The 18,781-nt window shown below is 36.5% G+C and overlaps 1 protein-coding gene across 7 annotated transcripts in view; it reads right to left on the bottom strand.

The window, feature by feature from the left end:
- The window catches only part of FAF1 (Fas associated factor 1), a 473,410-nt gene that overhangs the window by 63,972 nt on the left and 390,657 nt on the right, over window positions 1-18,781 (bottom strand). For 2 of the 7 annotated variants that reach the window (XM_070609691.1, XM_070609690.1), the window contains one exon: window positions 2,440-3,475. The exons of the other annotated variants lie outside the window; for them this stretch is intronic. In XM_070609691.1, the coding sequence (XP_070465792.1) occupies window positions 3,260-3,475 (216 nt within the window). In that variant the 3' untranslated portion in view covers window positions 2,440-3,259. Of the gene's footprint in view, window positions 1-2,439; window positions 3,476-18,781 lie in introns of those variants that run through there. 7 annotated transcript variants of the gene reach the window in all.

Genomic DNA, 18,781 nt, shown 5'->3' with positions numbered 1-18,781 from the left:
AAAGGACTTGTGTCTAGAATATATAAAGAACTCTTAAAATGCAAAAATAACAAAGAAGCCAATTTAAAAAATGGGCAAAAGATTTGTAGATACTTCACCAAAAAAGACATATTGGATAGCAAGCACATAAAAAGATGCTTAATCTCATTAGTCATTAGGAAAACACAAATTAAAACCACAATGAGGCGCCATTATATACCAATTAGAATGTCTAAAATTAAAAAAGACTAACCATACCAAGCACTGACAAAGATGTGGAGCCACTAGCTCCACATCTCTCATACACTGCCGGTAGGAATGGAAAATGGTACAACCGCTCTGGAAAACACTTTGGCGGTTTCTTAAATGAAACATATACCTACCATATGATTTAGTCATTCTAGTCCTAGGTAGTTACCTAAGACAAATGAGAGCATCTGCCCATAGAAAAACTTGTATACAAATGTTCATAGCAGGTTTATTTGTAATAGCCCCAAACTAGAAATAAACAATCCAAATGTCTGTCAACAGCTGAATAGATTAAAAAACCCAAAAACCCAACACTATTGAAAGCAGGAGTAGGGGCTTTCGTCAAACCATTCCTTGTTCAGAGCAGACAGCTACTGGAACCTCTGTCATAATGTGACATTTCTCCTTCATAGGATTTCGGAGGATGAGAATGGTAAGCTATTTGTCGGTGGTTTTTACATCAATTTTAAAGCAATCACGACTAGGTCTGGAGAACTGCGATCTCTGATGGAGACTAAATCTCAGTCAGAGACTCAAAAGAAGAGGTGTGCTCAGAACTGAGTGGCTTAGGGTCAGTTACTGAAGGCAACCAACACAAAGTGGGTTCCTCTCAAGACCCAAGAAGACAGCACCGGAATGTAAGATTAAATGAGACTGCCCAGCTTCATTTTCAAAACAGTGAAAACAAGAAACAGAAGAAACAATTTAGTGAGAAATGAGACTACTCATTCTTAGCTTTGACCACTTGATTTTACTAAATGAAAGTGATTATGATGACGACAGTGGTCACATACAGGGTTGAATCAAAGTGCAGATTGACAGTCTTTCCACTGGAGACTTAAAAGGCACATCAGTATTTAGAGTGAGACAAGTAAAATTTGCAGTGTTTATTTCAGTGACTGACAGGTACTAAGCTCAGGCAATTACCTTGCATGTGGAAATGTTATAGCTGTGATATTGCTCAGTGGCTACTGGAGACTACATTTGTACGTTTGTCCTGTATGTTGGCAGCCGGTTTTAGGTTCCAGGAGGCTAACAATGAATGAAGCACTGGATCTGTTTGAATATTGCATTTTAGTATAGCTGAATGTTCAAGCATTCTTGTGTGTGTGAGTGAGCTAATCAGAAAGAAAAATATAGCGTATTTTGACCTGTTTTGCTGTGCCTTTTTAAAGTTGTTTTAAAAAAGGCATTTATGCAAAATTTTTAAATATAAATTAAATTATTCTTAAAGGTAGCAGTGTCAATATTGCTAGATGGTGGCTGCACAACATTGTGAAGACACCAAATGCCACTGAATGATAGACATTATAATAATTAACGGTGTGTTATGCAAATTCCACTTCTATTAAAAAATATTACTAAAACCAAAAACAAATTGTAAAATTGCTGTATATCCATATAGTGGAATACTACTCAGTAATTAAAAGGAATGAATTATTGATACATGCAACAACATGGATGAATCTCAAAATAATTATGCTGAGTGAAAGAAGCCAGACTAAAGAGTATAAACTGTCTGATTCAATTTTTCATAAAATTTGAGAAAACGCAAACAAATCTATATAGACAGAAAGATCAGTGGTTGCAGAGATTTTAGTAATTAAATTATTTGTAAGCAGACTAATTCATTAGGCACCAGAAAGATGTAAGAATCTGCCTCCACTTCTTCTTTAGTGTTTAGGAGGTGAAGCCTTTTTTTTTTTTTTGAATCTCACCTTATGGTGTAATTGGGATAGAACTGGAGTTCACATATTTAAGATCTTATTTATTTTTTTGGTGAGGAAGATTTGCACTGAGCTAACATCCGTTGGCAGTCTTCCTCTTTTTTTGCTTGAGGAAGATTAGCCCTGAGCTAACATCTGTGCCATTCTTCCTTTATTTTGCATGTGGGAGGCCCCCACAGCATGGCTGATGAGTGGAGTAGGTTTGCGCCCAGGATCCGAACAGGCTGCCGAAGCAGAGCATGAGGAACTTTAACCACTTGGCCACAGGGCTGGCCCCCTAAGACCTTATTTTTGAAAATTTCTCAGGCCATGGGATATTTTGATAATCTTGTTTACAGAACAACATATTTAAACAGTATGTCATATTTTTAAAGTATCAGAATTAGACATTTCTCCAAAGAAGATATAAAAATGGCCAGCAAGCACATAAAAATATGTTCGATGTCATCAGTCATCAGGGAAATGCAAATCAAAACACATCCACTAGGATGGCTATTATTTAATTTAAAAAAAAGAGTAGAGAGAGAGAATAACAAGTATTGGCAAAGATATGAAGATATTAGAACCCTTGTACATTGCTGGTAGGAATGTAAATAGTCCAGACACTGTGAAAACAGTTTGGTGGTTCCTGAAAAAATTAAACAGAATTACCACATGACTCAGCAATCTACTTCTAGGTATATACCCAAAAGAATTGAAAACAGGGACTCAAACAGATATTTGGATACAAATGTTCATTGCATCATTATTCACAATAGCCAAAAGGTAGAAACAATCCAAATGTCCATCAACAGATGAATGGATAAATAAAATGGTATATCCACACAATGGAATATTATTCAGCCATAAAAATGAATGAAGTACTGATATATGCTACAATGTGAAGGGACCTAAATGAAAGAAGCCAGATACAAAAGTCATATATTGTATGATTCCATTCGTATGAAATATCTAGAAGAGGCAAATCCATAGGGACGGAAAGTGGAACAGTGGTTGCCAGGGGCTGGTAGGGGTCAGAAGGGGTTGGGGAAGTGACTGTTTAATGGGTATGGGGGTGATGAAAATGTTTAGGAACTAGGTAGAGGTAATGGTTGCATAACATTGTGAATGTATAAAATGCCACTGCATTGTACACCTTAAAAAGGTTAACTTTATGTTATGTAAATTTACAAAATGCCACTGCATTGTACATCTTAAAAAGGTTAATTTTATGTTATGTGAATTTTTCCCCCCAAAATGCCAAATGTCAAAATTACAGAGAGGAGTCACATGAGCTGCTGTCTTGATAGCTACATAGCCAAGAACTAAGCAACAGCAAAGCTCTCTAAAGTGGAAAAAGAGAGAGGAATATTTTTATTTTTCTGCACTTGAAGTATAAATGATGAGGGCACTGCTTGAAAAGATGTGTTAAATTGGCCTTCAAATGAAGTGCTGCCTCGTAGTGAAGTGCTCCATGGTATACTGCAGTCAGGACATTCATCTTCCAGCCAAACAACTTGAACTCTAGTCCTCGTTCCATCCTGATGGCAGAACAGTACAGGGAAAAGGTCATGGGCTTTCAACACAGACAGACTTGAATTCTAGGTCTGCTATTTAATTTCTGTGTCCTTGAGCAAGCTCCTTGACCTCTTTCAACACTGATCAATTTTGAAAAATACCTCCTTGCTAGATTATTGGAAAGATGAAATGAAATGATAAATACATATCACCTAGCGCAGTATCTGGGACTGAAGTGGGCATTTGATAAAAGATAAATTTGATAAATTACTATACCTAATAATTATCATCATCATCATCATCATCATTCTAATAATACTAATCCTCTTCCTTCTAATAACTAGATGTGTAACTTCAGGCCAAACAGTTAATTTCTCTGAATTTCTTCTAGGGACTGCCCGGGAGAGGACCTGGAGCAAATTACTGTTCATTGATAGCATCATTTTACTATAGGTAAATGGTATGATCATGAGCCTCAGGTCTCTGAAGCATCTTCCCACTGTTCCCTGGCTGACTGCTATACCCCATCCAAGTCACTCTCTATGTACCAGGGCTCTAATAGGTGTCCCAGGGCCAAAAACAAGAACATCAGAGCTCCTACGCACAGATTATGCACCATATGTAATTTAGAAGACAAGCAATACTAAACTATAAAATAAGTTTCAGAAGTCTAACAAAATTCTGATTTTTCTCATGACTATTTTGATTCTTCTGCAATATTAAATTTTAAAAAGGTATCTCTCTCTATTTTTCCTGTCTGTCTTTTTACTTGGTGAACCTACTCTGCTTATTCCATAAGAGCTTAGTTTGTCTTTAGGTAACCACATTCTAAATTGCAGGTTGTAGGGGCTGACAGAGGAGGGGGGCTCTTTAGTATGAAGGCCCAGGAAAAGCCCCTAAGTTTGCTCTACTTTTGGGTGACCCAGGCTGTGAGGATTAAACAGAGGAACACATGGTGGGACAGTGCTCTGAAATGTACTATGGTTCCAGACTGAAAGGAATTATCATTTTGTTAATGGAATCAGGAATGACTTAGAAGGCCACATCCATTCTGTGATAAAAATGAATTCCTTGGCCCAAGGCCTAATTTATCACTGTGGTTTCCATTCTGCAAAAAGCTCTCATTTCCTTGTTAATGAAAGCTATCATTAACTAAGTATTTGCAAAGGAAAATGGAGGAAGTATTAATGAATATCCTCCATCTATATTTTTGTCTAAGACTTTTAATCCTTTAAAGTTTTATATTTCAAAGTTTACAAAGCACTTTCACATGTGATACTCACAATAATTAGGTTGGCTAGGAAGTGACTTTTATCCCCATTTAGAGATGAGGAAACTGAGACTCAGAAAGTTTAAGTGATTTTCCCAGGGTCACACAGCTTGTTAGAACGCAGGCCACATGGGACCTCATCTAGAGCTCTTTCTGCCATTTCACTCCTCTTCAACTACATGCTTATTGTGTTTCTCCTCCTCTAAATTTTCTTTCTTTCAAACATTGCAAATATAATCCTTGAATCAATGTAGGGGATAGTCATGGAATGATTTTCCCAGGAATAAACTGTTTCCACTTGCTGAATAACTGAATAGGAAAAACTAACACGTTTACTTTATTTCATTACCAATGGACTCTCCATAGAGAAGAGCAAGATGGTAAGGAATGGATATGTACAGCCAGCCTTGTATTGTCCTGTAGAGTTGTCATCATCTATTTACATGCCTCTTTCTCTCTTCAGGCCCTAAATAAATTGAAGAGACTTTTTCTTGTTTATCTCTATATTCCTAGTCCCAACAGTGCCTGGTACTTTGTAGATCCTTAAGAATTGAACAAAGAAGGAGCATTTGGCTCCACAGACGTCTGAATTATAACTTTATATTTGTTAAACGGATTTGCTGTAAAATCATTAATGAGCTGCTAGTGCTCAAAAATAGTGAAATAAGGATTATGGCAAACCTGACACTCAACATTCTTTCAGGTAACATACCTGAAAGACTGAGCCTAAATATTAGACTGACTGTTTTTTAAACTCCAGTTATCAAAAGTTTTAAACAGAGAAATTTCAAGATAGTCCTTTGTAGGACTATGAAAACAGAGAGATGAATTCACAAGTAGCAAGTAATTCCAAGTCCTAACTGAGACTGTCTTGCTTTGCTAGAATGTAAGTCTCTGGAATTTCCGGTGGAGATGTTTAGAAAAGATTCTTTTTCATCTGGATAGAAGTGGTATGTGGGAGTGAGCTGAAAAGCTGGATTTAAGACTGGTTTACTAATTTCTTTAGTGGCAGGATTTCAAACGATGGACTGCCGTCTCAGTGTCTGCTTTAGAGGAAGTGGGCTAACTTGTGAGAGTTTATGTTAAGGCTAAACCAGTCCAGAGAGAAGCTACATATCTGCCTGGTAACCTAGGATGAAACTTGCACATTTTTCAAGCATGATGCCTCAGTTCAGACCCCTGTTGGCTCTTGCTTAAACTATGGCATTAGTCTCTTAATAGGTCTTCCAACTTCTAGTCCCCACCCATAAGACTCACTCATTCATTTACACATTTATAAAACATTTATGCACATCTACTATGTGTTAGGCTTTGTATTAGGAACTAGAAACAATAAGATGAGTAAGACATAGTTTCCTTCTCTCACCAGTTGTGGGAGATAGATGTATAAGCTTGGAAAGGAAGGCAATATAGATGAGGGTCTATTATTGGTTAGTTATTTTACATATGCTGTTTCTCTTCATCCCTAAAATACTGCAGTGGGGCAAGTATTATTATTTCACTTGACATACGGGGGAACTGAGACTTGAGTTAGCTACATAATTTGCCCGTGGCGTGTAGCTCGTAAGGGACTGAACCAAGTTTTATTCTTAGGTCTATCTGCTTCTGAAGCCTATGCTCTTTTTGCTAAACCACAGGTTCTCAAGTTTTAAGATAGGAAACTTGTGAAAATACAGATTCTCTGGCCCATGAGCAGAGATTCTGATTGAGTAGGTCTAGCATGGAAGCTCAAAAATCTGTGTTTGTAACAAATGTGTGCTCAGTGGACCACACTTTGAAAAGCACTGTACCTTAAAAAGAAAACAAAACATAATAATACAACAACGTAAGTACCATCATAAAGATATGAACAAAGTGATAAGCAAATAGCCTAGCTATCCACACTGGTTTCCTAAATTACAATCTAACCATGTCAATTTCCTACTTAAAAGAAGTGTTGAATACTCACTGTCCACACTTTACAGTTCAAACTCTATAGCAGAGCAGTGAAGTGCTTTCAAGAAGTGGCCCTAATGCACATTCTCAACCTCCTCTCTCCTCCCTTCCCTGTACCAACACCTCCTTCTTGCCTTACTGAAATGCTTCTCATTTCCCACATGTCCCAAGCCATTTCACATATCCAAGCTGGTATATTTCCACATTTTTTCAATATATTTCCTCTTTAATCCAAATGATTACTTCCTATTTATTCTTCCAAACTCAGTTTATATAATAATACAGAAAATATTTCCTAAGTACTTACTAGATGCCAGCTACCAATTTAGGCACTTTACATGTATCAACGGATTTAATCCTATCAAGTAACTACTAATTGAGGAAACTGAGGCACAAAGAGATTAAGAGATTTTTCTCAAGGTTATACAGCTGTTAAGTGGCAGAGCTAGGATTCAAATTCATGAGCATGAGGTACTCTCAGGCAAGGACTTCCAGTTACCCAGGACCTAATTCAAACCACATCTCTCTTCAGACTCCTCTAGCCTACTCTCATCTCTCAACCTTCTGAACTAACTTCTTTCCATTCCACTCGTATGTGGACTATGTCTCGTTGTTTTGAAACTTACTGTTCTTTAATTGCTTCATGTACTGAGGTTTTGTTTTTAGAGATAAGCGGCAAGCTCTCTTAGGCCAGAAACCACATCACCCAGTACAGCTTGGCACATGGCAGGCATTGAAAGAACTTTTGTTGCACTGAAATGCAGAGCAAGCATTTTACCAGCTAAACTGTTTCAGTGGTTAAAAAGAAAGATCATAATGGGGAATGGGTGGTTCTTCCAAAGTGGAATAGGGTGGGGGGAGTGAGTGGGCAGCTATTTGTTAGACAGTTCCTTTCTTGACAGAAGGCTGTCATTTTGAGAAGCAAATATGAAAGGGCTCTTAAGCATATGAAGGATTGTTCTCCATAGTTGGCTGGTCTAGACTTTCAAAGTGAAATTCTCTAGTTCAGCCTCCAAGTAAACAGTAATTAGATAGCTACAGCTATACACTTAAATTGGTATTTGGATTTAAAAGCTGGATAGAAGGTTTCACCTCCTTCCCAAATAAGAGATGTTCACAAACACTCTGGGTTGGTTGCAAAGGTGAATCTTTCTATTGCTTTGCATGAATAAACTAGTTCAAGACTACAACGTGTATATTCTTTGTCTCAATTACACCTGGAATATATGCAGTGAATAGATCCCATAGGTTGTATTCTTTGCACTTTACATAGTTATTCTAGTTCATCTTTTCCTCATGGTCAACCCTTTACAACTGCTAAATTAGTATAATCAAATATATACATATGCATTTAAGAGCTTTATGAAAAAGAGTTTAAGGAAGCATTTTTCTAGCAAAAGCATATAGGATAATTTATTTTTAAAAGGAAAATGTGTAAATTGGTGTAGCCACTATGGAAAACAGTATGGAGTTTCCTCAAATAATTAAAAATAGAACTACCATATGATCAAGCAATTCCACTTCTGGGTATTTATCTGAAGAAAATGAAAACACTAACTCGAAAAGATATATGCACCTTCATGTTCATTGCAGCATTTTTTATAATAGGCAAGATATGGAAACAATCTAAGTGTCCATCGATGGATGAGTGGATAAAGAAAATGTGGTGTATATATATAAATGGAATAGCATTCAGCCATAACAAAGAATGAAATCTTGCCATTTGCAACAACATGGATGGACCCTGAAGGCATCATGCTAAGTGAAATAAGTCAGATAGAGAAAGACAAATACCATATGATCTCACTTATATGTGGAATCCCAAAGAAAAAAAAGCAAGCTCATAGATACAGAGAACAGACAGGTGGCTGCCAGAGGCAGAAGGTGGGGGTTGGTTAAATGGGTGAAGGGAATCAAAAGGTACAAACTTCCACTTATAAAATAAATAAGTCGTGGGGATGGAATGTATAGCATGGAAACTATAGTTAATAATACTGTATTGCATACTTGAAAGTTGCCAAGAAAGTAGATCTTAAAAGTTCTCATCACAAGAAAGAAAATCCGTAACTATCTATGGTGATAGATGTTAACTGGATTTATTGTAGTGATCATTTCATAATAGATAAAAATATGAATAATTAAGTTGTACACCTGAAACTAATATAATATGTCAATTATCCCTCAATTAAAAAAAGAAACTGTTATTTAAAAACAAAAAGCTAGAATTCAAAATCACTTGAAAATACTCCCCAACTCCCACACACCTACTGTATATCCCATGACAAGAGAAATGTTTAATTTCAATTAAGAAAATATAACACTAAAAGGAGAGAAAATAACAATCAACAAAAAGGCCTGAGTCTGTAAGTTACCTTGGGCAAATAACTTATACAACACTCAGTTCCCTCAACTGTAGAAGGAAGTTAAGTTTAAATGATTTCTAAATTTCCTTTCAGCTCAGCCTAGAGTAAATAACAACAAAAGATAATATTTATCTATATACTGCTTACTAAATACTAGGCACTAGTGCATACTTTACATGTATTATCTTCTTTAACCTTCAGAACATGCGTATCAGGTAGGTACTATTACTACCCCCATTTTATACAAGAGCAAACTAGAAACTGACTCACTTGGTCAGGGGCCCAGGAACAGGCATTTTAAACAAGGTCTGCAGGTGATTGTGATGCTTGTAACCACTGCACCACACTTTCGAGAACCACTACTCCAATGGCTGCAGTCTATACTGGTGAAGTTAGTGCATTCCCAACTGCTGTGCATAAAATAAAATTTTTTTTCCAGTTAGTATCTGACTTGGGAAAGTCATTTAATGCTCTGTGCCACAGTTTCCTCTTTCATAAAATAAATATAATAACACCTGTATTGAAGAATTTACTATAGGATGCAAATGGCCCAGTCCTACGCCCAAGAGTAGGGATTACATAAATGTTAGCTATTATCAGAGGCATCCAAATAAAGCTAGTAATACAAATAAAAGCACAATAAAATTTTGCTAAAGCCCATTTTAAAGTCAGTTCCAAGAATGTTTATTTTCCTTGCTTTTAATCTTATTTTTTAAGTAACATACAGTAAAAGGGATTTTTTGAGTGTATAGTTCTATGAATTTTAACACATGTATAGATTCATGTAACCACCACCAAAATAGGATACAGAACAATCCCATTATTCCAAAAAAATCTCTGGTGCTATCCCTTTGTAGTGATATGCTCTCCTGAGTCCTAACTCCTAGCACACACTGACTGGTTCTCCATCCCTACAATTTTGTCTTTTCAAAAATATCATACAATGGAACTACACATGGTATGTAAGCTTAGAGACTGACTGGTTTTACTAAGCATAATGCCTTTTGTTACATCCAAGTTGTTGTACGTATCAATAGTTTGCTCTTTTTTATTGCTGAGTAGTATTCCATTGCATGGATGTAACACAGTATATTTATCCATTCACCCACTGAAGGGCAATGAAAGACATTAGAGTTGTTTCCAGCTTTGGTAATTATGACTAGAGCTTTTATGAACATACATGTAGAGGTTTTTGTGTGAATATAAGTTTTCATTTTTCTAGGGCTAATAAATACCTAGGAATGAGACTGCTGAGTTGTGTGTTTGGTATACACTTAATTTTCTGAGAAACTGTCACACAGTTTTCAGAGTGCCTGAACCATTTTTTATTCCCATCAGCAGTGAATGAGAGTTCCAGCTGTTCTCCATCAAGCACCTTAGTGTTCTCTCTTCTAACTTAAGGGTACATAAGCATCCTTTGTTCCAGTCGCCAAAGCTGTGCAAAGCTGTGATGAGCATTTTAGCACATAAGCAGTGAATTACTTCAATAAAATGATAGTGCACAGCTAAGAATTCCAAAAGTATTCTTATTTTAAATAGTAAGAACAGTTCTGCTGCTAAAATAGTTCTCCCTGCTAAAATTTTCTCTAGGATGTTTTCCTATATATGTTCAGAGAGTAAAACACACACACACACCTCTAACAACAACAAAAATTCAGAAGTGTGGAGTGTGGAGAAACATTTCTTCTTTGCCGTGACTAACTTTGGTGTGCTTTACGGTAAAAATGGTCTGCAAAGACAAGATGATTATAATAGGAAATGGGAGGTATATATGGCTATTGTTGATATGAAATATCTAATCTGAAATTAAATCTTTCCTCCTAATTAACCAAGTAGACCCCATTTAATTATATGTGTCTCCTTTGCCTGATGATGTGGTTTTCCAATCCAACCATCTACTGGAAAATTACCCTTCTTTCTTGCAGGAGACTCTTCTCCACAAGTCTACCTACTACAATGTTGCTAATTTTTTGGTTTCAGATTAAAAGCATTTCCCCTGATGAGGCCTTTATTTCTAACTCTGATAGGCAGATTTAACATCCTACATATATCTCCATCATGGAAATTATATCATTATACTGGAATCCTTTGTTTGCATGTCACTGAACAGCTAAAGGACTGTGTCATCCTTATATCTACTAGTGCTTAGCACAATGCGGGCATATAGACGGTCCTTAATAAAAATGTGTTGGTTTAGGGGCCAAAGAAATGAATTAATGGTGGTTTACCTGGTGAATGTCTACGTATCATCTTTTAAGACTCAAATGTTTACTCCTCTAAGGTATCTTTTTTGTGTCACCTCTGTACTTTGTACTTATTGCCATTGCTGTGTTTTCATACTATACTGCAATTACCTGTTTGCTGGCATGATAGATAGTTGGATAGGGTAACTGGAGTTAAGGCAAATTTGTAACTAGAAGAAAAGTGCCAAAGAATTCTCAGGATCCCCTATGAGAGGCATAAAAATCAGAGAAAAGTGATTTGGAAAGTCAAAAATATACTAATGATAAGCAATTGAATTTCTTCTCTGTTATTTTTCCATACAAATTCTCTGCTTTATATAAACTGGACCAACATGACCAACTTCCTTACACTATTATTTTGGTCATACTTTCTCCACATTGTAATGCTCTCTTCTCTTACCTCGGCACATGCAAATTATTTTGTCCTTTCCAGCATCATCAGATCAAATCGTACCTCTTCAGAGGTCTCTCTTGACTATAAGGATTGCTCCTTCTGAATTGTTCTAGGTTATATAACTATTTTCGTAAGGATATGCTTTAGCTTTCCAACTGTAAATAGTAAGTTCCTTAAAGAAAAGTACTGCCCCTCACACTTTTCTTTTAAAAACCTCCTCAGAGGGGCTGGCCCCGTGGCCAAGTGGTTAAGTTCATGCACTCTGCTTCGGGGGTCCAGGGTTTCACAGGTTCGGATCCTGGGCGCGGACATGGTCCTGCTCATCAAGCCATGCTGAGGCAGTATCCTACACACCATAACTAGAAGGACTCACAATTAAAAATATACAACTATGTACCGGGGGGCTTTGGGGAGAAAAAGGAAAAAGAAAATCTTCAAAACAAAACAAAACGAAACAAAACAAAACCCTCCCCAGAAACAACCAGTGGTAGGCCCTCTGGTAGCAAACAAATGAAAAGTCAAGGTAGAATGCACATGTACTTTCAGCTCCCAAATTCCTCCTCACAAACATAGCCATATATTGCCTAGCGGGAAAGAAAAATTCATCACACTTATGACTGTCTCCAAAGATAGGGATTTAGGTAGTGTAACATTTAAGACACAAAAAGTTTCTTCTGAATCTTTTTAAAGGATTTGCCTTAAGAGAGCTTCAGTTAACAACTTCTTTAGGTGGTATCTGTCAGGTTTATGACATTGGGAAGGTCTCAATAGCCACTTGAAAAGACTTTAGAAGAAGAAGAAGCTTTTAACTTTTATTTGGAGAACACTAAGACAGCTACTTTTAAAATAATGGTACACAAAAGAAAATAGAATAACTAGATATATTTACCCCAGAACTAGCTAATATTGCATAACTACAAAAATAACATACTTTGTTAGACTCTACTGTCACTAAAAACAAAAAGCGGACAGGTTGGGCCAGATATTTAACAATGAGTGCCTTTACAGTAATAAATGTTGACAGCCCAAATCAAAAAAGAATGCATTACTGAGATATCATCAATGGTGTTCTGTCTTTACAAGGCAGCTCAACCCAGTCTAAGCTTGTCAAAAAGTGTTACTGTAATCCATGAAGAAGTCTCCACCTCAGGCAAAGAAAGGAAAAATGTGGAGAGCTGGCTCTGAACAGGTGTGTTGAACTGTAATGCCAATGTTGTCATAAATCTCTTTATATTAGTTTCATATATGACAAATTATTAACTTCTACTCTGAGGTGTCAAGCATGGATGAACAGATCTATCAGCAGACACTTTAAGAGCAACAAATGTAAAGAAACAGGGTGTGGATATAAGTTTTTAACAGTGAGCATTATTCCATGCACATGAGTAGACAGTTATGACAAACCTTCTTATTCTACTCAAGCGAATATGATATTTGGGATCTGGGAATGTCTGCCCTACCCTTCAGGTCAGCCCACTTCAGAGTCTACCTAATCTGGGTAAGAGCGCTGCTTCGTTTATCCCACGAATCTTTAATGTAAATATAACTCAGCTTTACAAGGGATCATGATGTATGAAAAGCACATAAGTGTGTATTCTGGTTTTGACACAGTTGTGTGACTTTGGGCAAATTATTTAATTTCCATAAGCCTCAGTTTCCTCCTCAAAATGGGGATAATAACTATCTCCTAAGACTATCATAAAAACTAAAAGAGATTATTCACAGAAAGTATCTAACATAGTGCTTGACATCAGCAGAAACTCAACATATGCTTGTTCCCTTCTTTAAGATACTTCAATTGACATCCTTGCTTCCCTAAGAGGTAAAAGTTGGGAATTTAATACAGAGTAATAAACTGCTCAGGATTAAAGCTCATGATGGCAGTGCTTGAATCTTTCCCACTTTATGTCAGTTCCCAGTAGTATCCAGCAACCACTGAGCCCAAGAATCAACAATACATATTGCCAGCCCACAGCAAACTCTCACTTCTCTGCACTCAAAAGTAATAAACATCCATGCGTATTGTATGTGTTTTCTTTTTTTCACTATGGAAAAATATACATAATATACAATTTACTATTTGAAGTATACAATTTAGTGGCATTAAGTACATTCACAATGTTGTGCAAACCATCACTGCTATCTACTTCCTTAACTTTTTCATCACCCCAAACAGAAACTCTATACCCATTAAACAACAATACCCCAACCCACCCTATACTTCCAGTCCTTGATAAGCTCTAATCTACTTTCTCTTCTTATGAATTTGCCTATTCAAGATATGTCATATAGGTGGAATCAAAGAATATTTGCCCTTGTGTCTGGCATCTTTCATTTCAAGGTCTTCAAGGCTTATCCACGTTGCAGCATGTATAAGTACTTCAATCTTTATTATTACTGAATAAAATTCCTTGCATTGAGATACCACATTTTGTTTACCCATTCACCTGTTGATGGACATTTCAATTATTTCCTCCTTTTGGCTATTGTGAATAACGCTGAGATGAACATTGGTGTACAAGTATCCGAGTCCCTGTTTTCAACTCTTTTTGGGTATATACCTAAGAGATTGCTGGGTTAGGTGGTAATTCTATATTAAATTTTTTGAGGAACTGCCAAACTGTTTTCCACAGCATCTGTACCATTTTACATTCTAACCAGCAAGGTACAAGGGTTCTAATTTCTCCACATCCTTGCCAATACCTGTTATTCTTTGTCTTTTCAATAATAGTCATTCTAGCAGGTGTGAAGTGGTATCTCATTGTGGTTTTGATTTGCATTTCCCTAATGACTAATGATGTTGAGCATCTTTTCACATGCCTGTTGGCCATTTGTACGTCTTCTTTGGAGAAATGTCTACTCAAGTTTTTTGTTCATTTTTGAATTGTGTTGTTTGGCTTTTTATTATTGAGTTGTGGGAGTTCTTCATATATTCTGGACATTAAACCCTTATCATATATGCTTTGCAAATATTTTCTTCCATTCTGTGGGTTGCCTTTTCACTCTCTTAGTAGTGTCCTTTGATGCATAAAAGTTTTTAATTTTTATGAAATCCAATTTATCTACTTTTTCTTTCATTGTCTGTGCTTTTCGTGTCATATCTAAGAAACCACTGCCAAATCCAAGGTCATGAAGATTTTCCCCTAAATTTTATTCCAAGAGTTTTACAGTTTTAGCTCTTAAACTTAGGTCTTTGATCCATTTTGAGTTTTTATATATGGTGTTAGCTAAGAGTTCCATTTCACTCTTTTGCATCTGGGTATCCAGTTTTCCCAGCACCATTTGTTGAAGAGACTCTTCCTTCCCTATTGAATAGTCTTGGCATCCTTGTTGAAAACCAACTGACCATACATATGAAGGTATATTTCTGGGTTCTCTTTTCTATTCTTTTGGTCTATATTTCTTTCTCTTTTTTTTGAGGAAGATTAGCCCTGAGCTAACATCTGCCACCATCCTCCTTTTGGCTGAGGAAGACTGGTCCTGAGGCAACATCCGTGCCCATCTTCCTCCACCCTACATGTGGGATGCCTACCACAGCATGGTTTGACAAGCAGTGCGTAGGTTCGTACCTGGGATCCAAACCAGCGAACCCCACGCCACCTAAGCAGAACGTGCAAACTCAATCGCTGTACCACCAGGCCAGCCCCCGGTCTATATTTCTGTCCCTGTGCTTGTACCAACGCTGTTTTGATACTGTATGTTTGTAGTAAGTTTTGAAATTGAGAAGGGTGAATCCTCCAACTTTGTTTTTCTTTTTCAAGATTGTTTTGGCTATTTGGTGTTCCTTGAAATTTCATATGAATTTTAGAAAGAGTTTTTCTATTTCTGAAACACCCTTAGGATTTTGATAAGGACTGCATTGCATCTGTAGAACGCTTTGGATAATGTTGTCATCTAAACATGATGAAGTCTTCCAATCCCATGAACAGGGAGGTACTTTCATTTATTTAGGTCGTCTTAATTTCTTTCAGCAATATTTTGTGGTTTTCAGTATACAAGGCTTGGGTATCCTTGGTTAATTTTATTATTCTTGATGCTACTGTAAATGGAATTGTCTTCTAAATTTCCTTTTCAAATTCTTCATTGCTAGTGTATAGAAATATAACTGATTTTTATTTTATATCCTGCAACTGCCAAATTTATCAGCTCTAACACTTTCTTTGTGTGGAATCTTTAGAGTTTTCTACATATACGATCATGTCATCTGTAAATAAAGATAATTTCACTTCTTCCTTTCTAATTTGGATGCTCATTTATTTTTCTTGCCTAATTGCTCTGTATAGAACTTCCACTACTATGCTGAACAGCAGTGGTGAAAGCAGGTATCTTGTCTTGTTCTTGATTTAGGAGAAAAGCTTTCCAGTGTTTTACCATTGAGTATAAATGTTAGTTGTGAGTTTCTCATATATGGTCTTTATTATGTTGAGGAAGTTTCCTTCTATTCCTAGTTTATTGTGTGTTTTTCATGAAAGTGTGTTGGATTTTGTCAAAATATTTTTTCTTCATCGAGTCTCATTAATATCACATTTACAGATTATGTTGTCTAATAATATGAATGCACGATATTTGAATGCATAGTCCCAGTTCATTCTTTCATCTTATTTTGTGTTCCCCATAATTCACTGGTAAAAAAATGGACCTTAATACTGAGCACATGATATTGGCCTATGTGCAAACCACCAATTTTAGGAAGATATCTAAGATCATAATTTTTAGATAAGAAAAATAAGCCATAATATTTAATTAATACTAATAAAAGTTATTTTAATCATTTAGAAGGTAATTGATTTTGTTTGCAATATTTCACCAAGGCTATTTATATCCAGTTTGATGACTCCTAATTTCAGCTATAGGACAGCTTTTATATCGCATTTCTTTTCTTTATTTCCAATAACTTAGAAATTCCAATTAGAGATTATTAAGAATAGAAGCAAATGCTTGTTGGCTCTTTTAGTTACGTCTAAATATTTTGATCAAACAAAGACTCAAATTATGGAGAGATTTCTCAGACAGGGCTACTTTAAGCTCTGTCAGTCTTAAGTCAATGAGTTTATCACACTCAAAAGATGAAAAGTTGACTCTCTAACCCTGGCAGACAGTGGTAAGTAGATTCCTAATTCGTTCCTTGGTTGCATTTGCTCTAAAAAGTATGTCTTTATGTTCTGTTGAAGCTTTTGTTTGGGGATTTGAAATATCCTCTATTATGTATAATCAATTTCTTTCACTGAAGAATGAAGAAAATTATCAAGTTTATGGAAAGAATCAAACTCTTGATGATTAAAGCCATGTGTAGCACAGTTCATTTTTTCTTAAGATAACTTGATATTTTGTTGTCAAAATTTAAAACTACAATATTTTTAGCCCTAAAAAATATTTTTAGGATACCACAAGAGTAGATTGATGAGATAGAAAATTTGAACAAAAAGCCCTTGCACTTTTACCTTTATTATGTGTCATAAGTTTTTATCTCATGTCTCATTACAAAAACTTATGCTCACGCCTTTCTTATAGATCAGATGATCTCAAACTTTAGTGTGCAGCAGAGCCAACTGGAGGGCTTGTTAAAAGACAGAGTGCTGGGTCCCATCCTCATCATTCTGATTCAGCAGGTCTCGGGTGGGGCCTGAGAAACTGTATTTCTAACAAGTTCTCAGGTGACATTTACTCTGAGACCACTGACTTAGATAACCAGTATATTTATCTGAGGACTATCTTATATCCCTTTTCACTATTTTAAACAGTCTATTAGAAAGATGTCCACTTGAAGCTGCGTAAGATATTAGCAATTTTCACTGTTTTACTCAATACTATATCAATATTTGTGGGACATATTATTAATTACCAGCCATTCATTTTAGTGTTGGTCTTGTGGTTAAGATTGGTGCCCTCACCGCTGCAGCCTGGGTTTGTTTCCCTCAGGGAACCACATCACCTGTCTGTTGGTTTCCATACTGTGGCGGCCGCATGTCGCTGTGATGATAAAAGCTATGCCACCAGTATTTCAAATACCAGTAGAGTCACCCGTGGTGGACATGCTTCAGTAGAGGTTCCAGGCTAAGACAGACTAGGAAGAAGAACCTGGCCACCCACTTCTGAAAAAACTGGCCGCGAAAACCCTATGAAGAGCAGCAGAGCACTGTCTGATAAAGGGCTAGAAGGTGAGAGGACGGAGCAAAAAGACTAGGCAGGGTTCCACTCTGCTGTCCACAGGGGCGCTAGGAGTTGGAATCAACTTGATGGCACTAACAACAAATTCATTTTAGTAAATTAGTGTGTGTGCATTGACATTCAGCTGCAATGCTTGTCATTTGAATAGCCATGATCTTCCTTGCTAAACTTACAGTTAGGTTTTTTTTCTTAAACAGGTTTATTAAAGTGCAATTCACATATAGAATTTACACTTTTAAAGTATATAATTCAATGGTTTTTGATATACTTATAGACATGTGCAACCATCACCACAGTCAATTTTAGAACATTTTCATCACCTCACAAATCCCCCACATACCCTTTAGCCATCACTCTTCTATCCTACAAACCCACTAACTCCCCCCACCCAACCCTAAGCTACCACTATTCTTTCTGTCTCTATTAATTTCTCTATTCTGAACTTTCACATGAGTGGAATCATATAATATGTGGGGTTTGTGACTACCTTATTTCACCTAGCATGTTTTTGAGATTTATCTAGTATTGTAGCATGTAACAGAACTTCATTCCTTTTATGGCTGAATAATATGCTCTTGTATGTATACACCACATTTTGCTTGTCCCATTCATCCCTTGATGGACATTTGGGTTGTTTCTACCTTTTGGCTATTATTGAATAATGTTGCTATAAACATTCATGTACAAATTTTTGTATGGACATATCTTTTCACTTCTTTTAGATATACAACTAAGAGTGAAATTGCTGGATCATACGGTAATCATGTTTAATCACTCAAGGAACTGCCAGACTATTTTCTAAAGCAGCTGTACCAACTTATATTCCCACCAGCAGTGTATGAGGATTCAGATTGCTCCACATCCTCACCAACACTTGTTATCTGACTTTTCGATTCTGGCCATTGTAGTTGGACTGAAATTGTATCTCACTGTGGTTTTGATTTGCATTTGCCTGG

Source organism: Equus przewalskii, chromosome 2, assembly GCF_037783145.1.
Source record: "Equus przewalskii isolate Varuska chromosome 2, EquPr2, whole genome shotgun sequence".
Lineage (NCBI taxonomy): Eukaryota > Metazoa > Chordata > Mammalia > Perissodactyla > Equidae > Equus > Equus przewalskii.
Note: the sequence above shows the minus strand (reverse complement) of the source record. Positions and strands in the feature narration are given on the sequence as shown.